At 37.6% G+C, this 12,358-nt stretch overlaps 2 protein-coding genes across 2 annotated transcripts; one reads left to right on the top strand and one right to left on the bottom strand.

Annotated features, from left to right (window-relative positions):
- Positions 1–218: 218 nt before the first annotated feature.
- Positions 219–5,321, bottom strand: LOC111789656 (cyclic nucleotide-gated ion channel 18-like). Its single transcript, XM_023670293.1, is given in 8 exon segments — positions 219–1,114; positions 1,189–1,425; positions 2,670–2,781; positions 3,157–3,467; positions 4,034–4,246; positions 4,371–4,873; positions 4,876–5,026; positions 5,028–5,321. Coding segments are annotated over 8 exon segments (2,346 nt in total). The 5' UTR covers positions 5,070–5,321; the 3' UTR covers positions 219–337.
- Positions 5,322–5,707: 386 nt separating this feature from the next.
- On the top strand, positions 5,708–6,908 carry LOC111789655. The gene is made up of 2 exons (XM_023670292.1): positions 5,708–5,986; positions 6,085–6,908. The coding sequence occupies exons 1-2, from the start codon at positions 5,851–5,853 to the stop codon at positions 6,426–6,428; spliced, it is 480 nt and encodes a 159-aa protein (XP_023526060.1). The 5' UTR covers positions 5,708–5,850; the 3' UTR covers positions 6,429–6,908.
- Positions 6,909–12,358: the final 5,450 nt, after the last annotated feature.

The following is a 12,358-nucleotide window of genomic DNA, read 5'->3' as shown; positions in this document are numbered from 1 at the left end:
AGTTCTATGCCTGTTGAAGTATTCTATGCCTATACTTCATTTTTTCCCTATGGGTATATTGATATCAGTTCATTGTTTTGTGATTGATTGGATACCATAGCTCCACCTCTCTCCCTCGAGCCGTTCGTAACGAACATAGTATATTGTATGATGAGAAAATGAACATAAATTTCGAAAATAAAAGTCGAAGATCAAATGGATATCAAATGGGATCTGCGTAATGTAATTAGCACTGGTAATCTACAAGGATCTTTACATGGACTTGTGTTAATTATGTTTTCTAACTATTTTGTTAAGATTTTTCTTTGAGTTTAGTTTAAGGGAAGAAGTAAACATTTCATCCATCCATAGAAAAATCAGGTTCATCTGGTTTAAACAACTTTGGCATTTTCAAACTAGAAGCTTTGGATTTTTGGGCTTTTAGATGAACTCCTTTTCTAGTATTGGCAGCAAACTTTGAAGCCAAAAGTGTAGCACCTAGATGCTGAGTTTTGTTCATGTAGTCTGCAGTAGACATGTCCTCATCACTGTCGTCGTCGTCGTGGTCGTAGTGTTCTTCTGCTAGCTCGACGTCGTATTCGATATCTTCTTGTATTGAATCTCCATAGCTTAAGCTGTTTCTGAATACTGATTTCTTTGCCAATTTTCTCTTCTTAAGCCTCCTCCAAGCTACTTGAATTAAGCAAGCACCCCAGGTCCTCCATTGATGGGAATAGTATCTAAAGGCATGTTGTAGTTTCTTGCTATGCAGGCGTTTGAATTGTCCGGCGACGAACTTGAGATCTTCAGCTCGAAGGGCGAAGGCTTCAACTTCTGTACGTGCTCGGACGGTTCGAGTAGAAGAAGGCATATTCAAACTGGAACTTGGCATCAAAGCCCATGTCAATAGTTCTTCACCACAAAAATCACCTGGTTTTAATGTGATTGAGTTGAAAAAGCCAGAACGACCGCCATTTGTTGTGGAGCTCTCTAGTTGTCCTCTTATAATAAACAACATTTCGTTAACTGGGTCATCCTCTCGCACGATATACGTTCCTTGAGTACACAAGGACGAGACGAGGCGCTCGCATATGGCATCGAGAAGTTGATCGTCCATTTGTGAGAAGAAAGGAACCTAGAAAATCATAACATTTGAGTTGGACAGATATATAACGACACAAGTAAACGAGCTTGGGATTGAATACACACACGACGAACGAGCGACAAACACAAATGTTGTTGAATCTCACGGCGAAGGTCAATGGGCAATGAACGCAATATGGATTCTTCATTAACTCCTCTCGTGGCCTGCCATTTATATTGAACGAATCGTCGAACTCGTTCTTGCAAATCTGGTGGTAATTGACGACGTCGCATCCATTCTTCAGTGTCCCTTCTCTTTATCCTCCATTCTTCGAGTCTTACTGTCATTGACTGCAAATATGTCTTCAAAATGGGAAACAGAAACTAAGTTAGATCAAATTATATCTTCAAAACATTCACCCAAAATTTACTTTAAAAATAAGAAAAATGGTCAAAACCTGCATATTGCCAATGAGTTGTGAAAATAGTATCAACCCAACTATGCACGTTGATATGCAAAATAATGTCTCGCCAAGGTAAGTTGTTGTGTCCAAAGTTTGTCCGTAAGAACTATAAATAAACAATAAATTAGCATTCAAAAGGACGATATTTGTAAGACCTACCGGACAACCAGAGAAATATGGCCAAACTTAGAGGTTATAAATTTCGTTAAATCACCATCGACCCCAAATCCATCCAGTAAAGATCCAAACACAGTACTATAAGAGTTCAGTACTATGATACCGTATTAAATCAACCCCGAACTCAAGAAAATAGAGCATAGACCCCAATAACTTAGGCATGCGCACAGTATTTGTTGCTCCACTGAATCGAAAAGCGTAAACCGATGGTAACAAAAAATTTAACCTTTTATCAACGCTTCAACAGATTTGAAGACAATTAAGTCACATGTAACGTATTTAGAAGCAAAATCGAGATGGATACCTTAAATTTCTGAGGCCCCACCAAAGACAATAAAAGTACTTAGCAATGAAATGGGAGGAGGCAACATCACTGGTGAAAGCATCAGAGAACATTCCAAATTTGAACCTAATGTTTTCATTCCTTGGATCGCATTTGGAAGTAACATGAGTGACATTCAGCCAATATTGTCTGTCAGTGTCATTCAAACTGTTGCAATCCAAGAAGATGGGAAGACATGTTAGAACTTTGGACGCATTTTCCTTTGCACACTCCGATTTCCAGCATGCGAACTGTCTCCCTATGGACAACAAATACCATGTAGATCCCAACACCTGTAATACAAGTACCAATACACACATTTTACTAACATTTTACACTATCTATTTATCATAGACATCATTACCAATCTGATTATAGCTCAACCGGTTAAGACTTATACTCTCGATCATGTAACNATTTATATTGAACGAATCGTCGAACTCGTTCTTGCAAATCTGGTGGTAATTGACGACGTCGCATCCATTCTTCAGTGTCCCTTCTCTTTATCCTCCATTCTTCGAGTCTTACTGTCATTGACTGCAAATATGTCTTCAAAATGGGAAACAGAAGCTGAGTTAGATCAAAATACATCTTCAAAACATTCCCCCAAAATTTGCTTTAAAAATATGAAAAATGGTCAAAACCTGCATATTGCCAATGAGTTGTGAAAATAGTATCAACCCAACTATGCACGTTGATATGCAAAATAATGTCTCGCCAAGGTAAGTTGTTGTGTCCAAAGTTTGTCCGTAAGAACTATAAATAAACAATAAATTAGCATTCAAAAGGACGATATTTGTAAGACCTACCGGACAACCAGAGAAATATGGCCAAACTTAGAGGTTATAAATTTCGTTAAATCACCATCGACCCCAAATCCATCCAGTAAAGATCCAAACACAGTACTATAAGAGTTCAGTACTATGATACCGTATTAAATCAACCCCGAACTCAAGAAAATAGAGCATAGACCCCAATAACTTAGGCATGCGCACAGTATTTGTTGCTCCACTGAATCGAAAAGCGTAAACCGATGGTAACAAAAAATTTAACCTTTTATCAACGCTTCAACAGATTTGAAGACAATTAAGTCACATGTAACGTATTTAGAAGCAAAATCGAGATGGATACCTTAAATTTCTGAGGCCCCACCAAAGACAATAAAAGTACTTAGCAATGAAATGGGAGGAGGCAACATCACTGGTGAAAGCATCAGAGAACATTCCAAATTTGAACCTAATGTTTTCATTCCTTGGATCGCATTTGGAAGTAACATGAGTGACATTCAGCCAATATTGTCTGTCAGTGTCATTCAAACTGTTGCAATCCAAGAAGATGGGAAGACATGTTAGAACTTTGGACGCATTTTCCTTTGCACACTCCGATTTCCAGCATGCGAACTGTCTCCCTATGGACAACAAATACCATGTAGATCCCAACACCTGTAATACAAGTACCAATACACACATTTTACTAACATTTTACACTATCTATTTATCATAGACATCATTACCAATCTGATTATAGCTCAACCGGTTAAGACTTATACTCTCGATCATGTAACGACCCCTCTTTGGGCTTTCCCTTTCGGACTTCCTCTCAAGATTTTTAAAACGCGTCTGCTAGGAAGAGGTTTCCACACCCTTGTAAAGGGTGTTTCGTTCTCCACCCTAACCAATGTGGGAGCTCAGAGCTCAATTGGTTAGGACATATACTCTCGGTGGTAAGGTTAAAGGTTCAAATCCTCTCCTTCACGTGGTTTCCATTTCATCCCTATTGCTAAAACGGAAATAGCAATACTTTGCTCGACGATCTACCACATTACACTATCTCAATCAAAATTTCTCGAAAGAGCATGCTAAGACGGACATCCATTGATGACATTGACAATATCAAGGACCAAATAGAACAGAAGCATAATCGAGAGCTTAAAGACTAGTAACATAACGGGAGTTTAACCGAGATGACGTAAAGATGAACGTAGAGAGACGAGATATGGTGTTGTTACATGACTGGCAAGCATGTAGAGGATGAGATTGTAGGCAGCACCAGCCCAGGCAGTTTTGGCAACAACGCCAGTGGTTTTGATGATGCGTTGGTTGAGAGGGAAGATGAGGAACAGCCTTGGAACGTATTGGAGAAGAACAAGGAGAGCGATTGTGTTGTTGGCATGATCCACCCTTGAATGTCTTGTTGCTGGAATCACCAACCACATCACTATCTGATACAACATTTCAACTTCAATATATTTGGATTCAAAATCATAATAATGATAAGGAACTTTGAATGTTGTTCATGGAATTCAAGGATGGTTAATGATTAGAGAGAAATTGATTGGAGCATACTTGTGGGAGGGGGAGAGTGGCGGCGAGATCAATCACAAAATCAGATTTCAAATAGCGCTTTGCAATGGCTCTGGCATCCATAACCAGCTCTCCCCTTCCAAAAACCCTAGAGCTCGGAGCGACATACGCGGTTCGAAACTTGAGCACCATGTGCAGCAAGAAGAACAGATCCATCACCGTTCTGAAGAACGTGATCACTATTCCCAGATTCACCTCCGATGTCAGGCAGGCAGGTCCCCCGACAGACGACGTGTAGAAATACATCGGATCGATGAATAGCGCAATCAGGCATGTCACTAGAAACAAGCGATTCCATTGCGCGACAATGTCGCTGTCAGGGTCGAGGATTTGGTAACGGAGGAGGATGTAATTAGGGTGTTCGTCCGTGGCGGTCGCCACGCCGGTAGTCTTATCGGTGGACGAGCCGTCAAGGTATCGCCGAAAGGGGCGGAACTTGGACGCCGGCGACTGTATGATTCTATTCATCTTCCATGGCGGATTCCGGGGTTTTTTTGAGTTCCCCGGCGAGAAATGTGTGTGTTAGAGAGAGAGAGAAAGCGACAGACAGAGATTGAGGGTTGATGGAGATCGGAAGAAGAAGAAAGAAATGAGAAATTTAGGAGGAAATGGGGATGTAATTGGGTTGGTGCAAGCGAAAATCGTGGAGAGGCCAATTGGACGTGTAATAGCCAAGAACATTGATTCTTGGCCATGGCGGTTTTCTCTGAAAATTGGCTAAAATTAGGACGTTTCGATAAAGGGTTAGATTGAATTTACTCAAAATTACAACAATTCTTTGCAATTGAATCAAATCCTTATTATAAACTGTCACATTCCAATGTTTATCGTCTTGTACAATTGCAGGAAGGAGGCTCTCTTTCTTCTACAACTCAAGGGGAGGAAAAGAGCTTCATACCTCCAATTTGCAGGCTTCCATGGCGGACTGAGAAGGTAAAAATCTANCAGGAAGGAGGCTCTCTTTCTTCTACAACTCAAGGGGAGGAACAGAGCTTCATACCTCCAATTTGCAGGCTTCCATGGCGGACTGAGAAGGTAAAAATCTAGCAATTTATTGTTGAGTAGCTTCAATGGCTTTACCATTATTCTCCAAATCGATCTTCTTCTCCAGAAACTGCCTCTTACAGTCATAGAAATAAACCATAAGAACAATCCACATTAGAATATCCCCCACACACTTGAAACTCACGGACACCACATTCCCCAATGCCCCACAACTCCCCTGATTCCACAAAGCATAGAGACATGGCAGCCCAAGAGCCACCTTCAAAGCAAAGAAAGCCAGCATCAAACTTAGCCCTAACTTCCTGCNTAGAGACATGGCAGCCCAAGAGCCACCTTCAAAGCAAAGAAAACCAGCATCAAACTTAGCCCTAACTTCCTCCTGCCTCTGCTTAGATATGCTGCCACTCCAATTGCTATGTAGCCATGGTTCTTATCCAAGATTGAGATAACAATTCCCATGTTCCAAATAGCGCTCCACTCTATGAATTTTGTCAACAGAAATACAAAGATTGTCCCAAAGATAAATGAGCTTTTTGGCATCAAAAACATGTTTGTTGACAAAGCGATTAAACCCAATAGAGTTAGTGAAGCAAATAAAAGAGCATACAGAGATGTTGCCAATGAGCCTCTCAGTCTTAGAGCCACTAGNTTGTTGACAAAGCGATTAAACCCAATAGAGTTAGTGAAGCAAGTATAAGAGCATACAGAGATGTTGCCAATGAGCCTCTCAGTCTTACAGCCACTCGCTTTCTGACTTCAACTAGCATCTGTTTGAAACCCATTTGGGAGTTTCCTCCATATATTGCTGCTGATATAGATACTGTTGAGATTGTGGAGAGAAGGTCTAGGAAGAAGATGAGTGCTGAAGAGATGAGAGTTGATATCAGAAACTTGTGGGAGAGAGTTGCTTTGAAGTTGTTGTCATCAGAGGAGCGCTGCGAGATGCAGGCTGTGCTGCCATCTAATCGACACCTGATGATGTACCTTGGAGATGGATCAGATGGATTTTCTTCTGAGAGAAGTTTGAGGAGTTGAATGAAGGTTGGGTGAAGGAGAATGTGGTGGGCGAGGAGGGAGGCGAAGAGGGGGAAGGAGGAGATGAGGACGAGGGAGATGAAGTTTGGATGATTAAAGAGGATTTTGAAGGCTTCTCTGAATGAAGCAGAGAAGCCCAGTTTGGATTTCGCCAGAATTTGGTGGTTTTCCATTTTGAATCTTGAATTCTCTCAAGTGTTCATCGTTGAAAGAACATAGCCCCCAATGGTCTTCATCTTGTTGTCATTTCCCAATGTGTTGGTGACTGGTGTGAAGCCTACATGTGCAAGCTCACATGCGAAAGTCAACTGCATTGATTTCTTTTGGGTCCTCAAAATCTCATTTGATTTACTTTAGGTCCTGAAAATTTGACTGAAATCTGGTTGATTTGTTTCGATTCAATTTCCTAAAATGTTTCTAAACAAATTTGTCATAATTGAAAATCTATGATCATAAGATCTTGTAATATCCCACGTCCATTTTTTAGAAGGACATGTAAACTTNATCATAAGATCTTGTAATATCCCACGTCCATTTTTTATAAGGGCATGTAAACCTCTCTCTAGTATTTTGGTATTAGAGCTAGTTGTGTATATAATACGGATAGAAACGTATAATTTAGATATCTCTAGCACCAAATACACAATTTCAATTGGATTTATTGTTGAACAGCCTCAATGGGTTTCCCATTATTCTCCAAATCAATCTTCTTCTCCAAGAGCTCCCTTTTGCAGTCATAAAAGTAAACCATTAGAACAACTCACATCACAACATTCCCCACACCGTTCAAGCTCACAAACACCACATTCTCCCAAACCCCACAACTTCTCTCATTCCACAAAGCATATAGACATGGAAACCCAAAAACCACCTTCAAAACAAAGAAAACCATCATCAAACTGAACCCAAGCTTTCTGCTACCTCTGCTAAGATATGATGCCACTCCTATGGCTATATACCCCTGGTTCTTATCCAAGATTGAGATAACAATCCCCATATTCCAAACAGCACTCCACTCTACATACTTCCCCAACAAAACCACAAAAGGTGTCCCAATGATGAATGTGAAGATGAAAAGTTGTAAGAGGAAGGTGTTTGTTATTGAGATGTGAGAGCTGCCTGTAGCCATAAAAAAGAAGTCTTTTGACAAAGCAACTANGGAAGGTGTTTGTTATTGAGATGTGAGAGCTGCCTGTAGCCACAAAAAAGAAGTCTTTTGACAAAGCAACCAAGCCCAACAGAGTGAGTGAAGCCAACAAAACAGAGCATAGAGATGTAGCCAATGACCCTCTGAGTTTCAAAGCCACCATCTTCCTGACTTGAACTAGCATCTCTTTAAAACCCATTTGAGAGTTTCCTCCATACAATGCTGCTGATATGGAGACTATTGCAATTGTGTTGAGAAGGTCAAGGAAGAAGATGAGTGCTGAAGAGACAAGAATTGATATAAAAAAACCCATGGGAGAGAGTAGAGGAGAGCTGCGAGAAGCAGGCTGTGCCCTCGAGTATTTGACACACGATGATGGACGTTAGAGAAGGATCATAAGGATTTTTATGAGAGAGAAACCTGAGAAGTTGAATGAAGGTTGGGTGAAGAAGAATGTTGTGGGCTGAGAGGGAGGCCAAGAGGGGGAGAGAGATGAAGATAATGAGAGAGATGAAGTTTGGATGATTAAAGAGGATTTTGAAGGCTTCTCTGAATGAAGCAGAGAAGCCCAGTTTGGGTTTTGACAGAATCTGGTGGTTTTCCATTTCTTGGATCTTCAAGTTTTTTCTTCTGCAAGTGTTCATCTTCTCATGATTTTAAGAAGCACACAAGTCTTTCAACTCTGCCATTGATGATCTTCTTTCTTGTTATTGCCTTCTTGCCAAGTCAATATTGGTGTTCTAATCTCTCCCTCTCTCATCTTTGAATGTTCACGGTTGAGGATGAGAGGAAATCTCCTGCAATTTCATATTGTTGGGTCCCACCTACCCATGTGCCAATTTTTTCAAAGTTCATTTAAAAATTAATAAGTGTTGAATTATGTTTCTAAATTTTTTAATTTTGTATGAATGAAGCATTTCTTATAAGGGTATGAAAATCTCTCCCTAGTAGATGCGTCTTACTGGCTGATAACGATACGTAATGGGAAAAAACAGACAATATTTGCTAACAGTGGGCTTGGGTTGTTATAAATGGTATCATAGACCGGGTGGTGTGCTAGCGAGTACGTTGGGCTCTTAAGGGAGGAGGTGGATTGTGAGATCTCACATCGATTGAAGAGGGAAATGAAACATTCCTTATAAGAGTCTGTAAATCTCTCTCTCTAGTAAACACGTTTTAAAGAGGTTGACGTCGGTAGATAATGGGTCAAAACGGCTACTAGCGATGGATTTAGGTTGTTACACTCTTAAACTTACTATATGTCTAATATGTTTTTAAACGTTTAATTTTGTATCAAGCAAATTTTTGGATTTTTAATTTTGTAATCTTTCACGTAGACTCATTAGCAAAACATTAAATGGAAAGTTTAGAGATTTATTATATATTTTATTTAATTTTAAATCAAATTGATCAGTAAATTCTTATAAAATTTAAATATGAAGGGCATTTCCATAATTATGTTCAATTTATAATACTTTTAGAGACAAGACCTCTATAAGAGCCATTTGAAGGGCTTGGGGGTAAAATAGTAAAATGGAAAGCCCAACAAGAGCCCACATTAACAACTTTTAAATTTTATGGGCCAGCCCAATACTACAACTCTTGGCCCAACCCAACGATCTTTCGTCTACAAGTCGGACCTATTGCCATTTATACCCTCATCTTGACATATGACCATTTTTTTTGNCCCAACGATCTTTCGTCTACAAGTCGGACCTATTGCCATTTACACCCTCATCTTGACATATGACCATTTTTTTGGGGGGCCAAATATGGATTCCATTTCACCTTAAATTGATATGGGTTTTGCTTGAACAAAATTATAGCTATGAGAAGACTAAGTTGGGGATGATGATCTCGATCCCTCGAGTTGGTTGGCTGTGAGAGGGTCAAGATCCAAGGAACCCAGGTGAGGAAGCGATAGCCAGTGTCCAAAGTTTAGTGGGTCCATTGGTGAGGGGTGCGACGGTAGCCCTACAACTCGGTGACGACAATTCCCTATGCGATGGATGGTTCGTAGTGTAGCTTCACCAATCCTCTCTTTTAACATCTTGTACCTATTGAGTCATGCTAATATTAGCACTATTGAATATCTTCCTTCTTTGTAAAGAACATTTAATGCTATTTGTTTTCAAGAAAAAGTGTGAATGTGTGGATGAAGTTATGCCACAAAATTCAACTTTGTTGTGATGATTGTGCCCAAAATTTAATTTGTGAATATGAGTTCCAACAAAAAGAAACACTATTATGATTTATTTATGAGCTCGTAGTTAATATTAATATTTATCATATATATCCAATTTCCTCTCGTAGTTTTTATATTACATAAAAATATTAATATTTTAAGCGATTTGTTATTTATTTATAAATTTTATATGGTAAAATCAATAGTCAAAATGTGGGTTCCACTTTCACCTAAATTGACATGGGTTGTGCTTGAACAAATTAAGGTTCATGAGAAGACCAAAAAAATAAAAAAAATATATATATATAATAAATTTTTATTTTAAATTAAAACAGCCATTATTGCAGAAAACTCAAAGTCAACCCACAATAATACACTATATTACCTCAGCAAGAAGAAAATAAATATAAAAAAAATGGGCACCTCATTCATTCTAGATCTAAATTTCAATTCCATTTCCAATTCCAATAGATTTGATTCGAATGTAGAAAGGGTTTGGGCACATGTTTTCGCACATAGCTTTGATTATGCCAGATTTTTAGGTCAATTAAAGAGTCATGATGTCCAAACCGGTTTGAGATTTGGGTAATTATGACTCGATACACATNGGTTGTGCTTGAACAAATTAAGGTTCATGAGAAGACCAAAAAAATAAAAAAAATATATATATATAATAAATTTTTATTTTAAATTAAAACAGCCATTATTGCAGAAAACTCAAAGTCAACCCACAATAATACACTATATTACCTCAGCAAGAAGAAAATAAATATAAAAAAAATGGGCACCTCATTCATTCTAGATCTAAATTTCAATTCCATTTCCAATTCCAATAGATTTGATTCGAATGTAGAAAGGGTTTGGGCACATGTTTTCGCACATAGCTTTGATTATGCCAGATTTTTAGGTCAATTAAAGAGTCATGATGGTTTGAGATTTGGGTAATTATGACTCAATACACGTGCACATGTGATACATTTTGAAGCTTTATACGTGAGACGACATCAACTACTGAGACCTGAATTGGTCCAAATTACCATGAAACGGTGTAGAAGATTACATCTTCAACCATACGACATCATGTTCTTGACATGCTCATAGACAAGTTTTAAGGAAACCTCAAGTGGCTTTGTCGAACTTTAGGCGAGATTTGTCTTTGTCAACCGAACACAACTTGTACAGATTCCAAATTCGTTTGGCCACACACGCTACCCTGTGTGTATATCCAATTTACTTCTACACTAGATCAAGTCATTCGGCTCGACTTTGCCTCTACTTAAGATCAAAATCTCCGAATACAACCGTTAGATCTCAATTTTATATAAGAGACAAAAGGGTTATTTCACTATCTCCTATCCTTCTTTTTTGAACACAAATGTCACTTCCAATCTCTTTCTTTCATTCTGAGCTTATCTTTCTTACTTTTTAATCTTATTATAAAACAAAACATTAGGTATACTTTTATGGAACAAAAAGTTTTCTAATACAATAATTCGTTTTCTTTAATCGAAGAACTTCTAAATGAGTTGAAAATTGATATTTAATAGATTCGAGAATCGTATCCTAAATTATTTTATAGAATCAAAGAAATTGATTTACTAGTAAGAGCAGCATCATCGTGTATGTGCATATTTTTGTGAGTGGATAGCGTTGTTTTAGATAAGGGTATATAAACTTTTTGATTCTTTTAAATTTTGAGTCTTTTTGTTTACTTCATCGGCATCTTAAATTTGAAGCTATTTTATTGTCGGTCGCTATTGAGACCCTTCACGATGGTAACGTGTTTGATGGGAATTTGAATTATTCACATTTTTTCTCATTTTGTTCAAATGGCACCGTAAAAAAATACTTTCTTAACATTAATTTTCAAAATATATATTGAAATTGAGTTAGAAATTTTAATTAAATATTTAAAAATAAATAAAATTTAAATTTAAATAAATGACTCAAACCCGTCATATTCCAGTTGGATTGAGTTTATTATTTAACAATAGTTGTAAATTTACGACTCGAAGAAATGTCTAAACCCGACTCAACTAACACCTCTAATATGTTAATTGATGTTTTTATTTACTAAACTACGTCGAGATTTGGTATAAATAAGCCTAAGCATCTAATTCAAAAGGTAGGAGATAAATATAAGTAGATGATATTCAAAATGACTCGTCCTACCATATTGCCCTAAGCATCTAATTCTTATTCTCATCTTTTTTTTTTCTATGTTATAAAAATTGGTTCTTTTGGATTTGAGATAGAGCTTGAATAATTAATCTCCAAATATACGTTCTAAAAAAACTATTTAAAATATTATTTTATACGAGTTACAACTTTAATGTTAATTAATAATTTAATTATTTCATATGATTTACGGCTAAAACACGAGTTTAATTTGATTTATTAAGATGTATTTTTTCACAAAAAGATTAGAACCTTCCTAAAGCTACAAAAGAGTGTACAATTTTTTTTAAAAAGAATATTCTATGGCATTGATTAGTTCACTTATCAAAACCAAGATTGAAAGGTGACAAAAATGTTCCAATTTAATATTCACACGCCTTCTTTATACAATTAATTAATAAATTTATAGTTTAGTAAATA

Source organism: Cucurbita pepo, chromosome LG03, assembly GCF_002806865.2.
Source record: "Cucurbita pepo subsp. pepo cultivar mu-cu-16 chromosome LG03, ASM280686v2, whole genome shotgun sequence".
Taxonomy (NCBI): Eukaryota; Viridiplantae; Streptophyta; class Magnoliopsida; order Cucurbitales; family Cucurbitaceae; genus Cucurbita; species Cucurbita pepo.
This window is presented reverse-complemented; position numbering and strand designations above follow the sequence as displayed.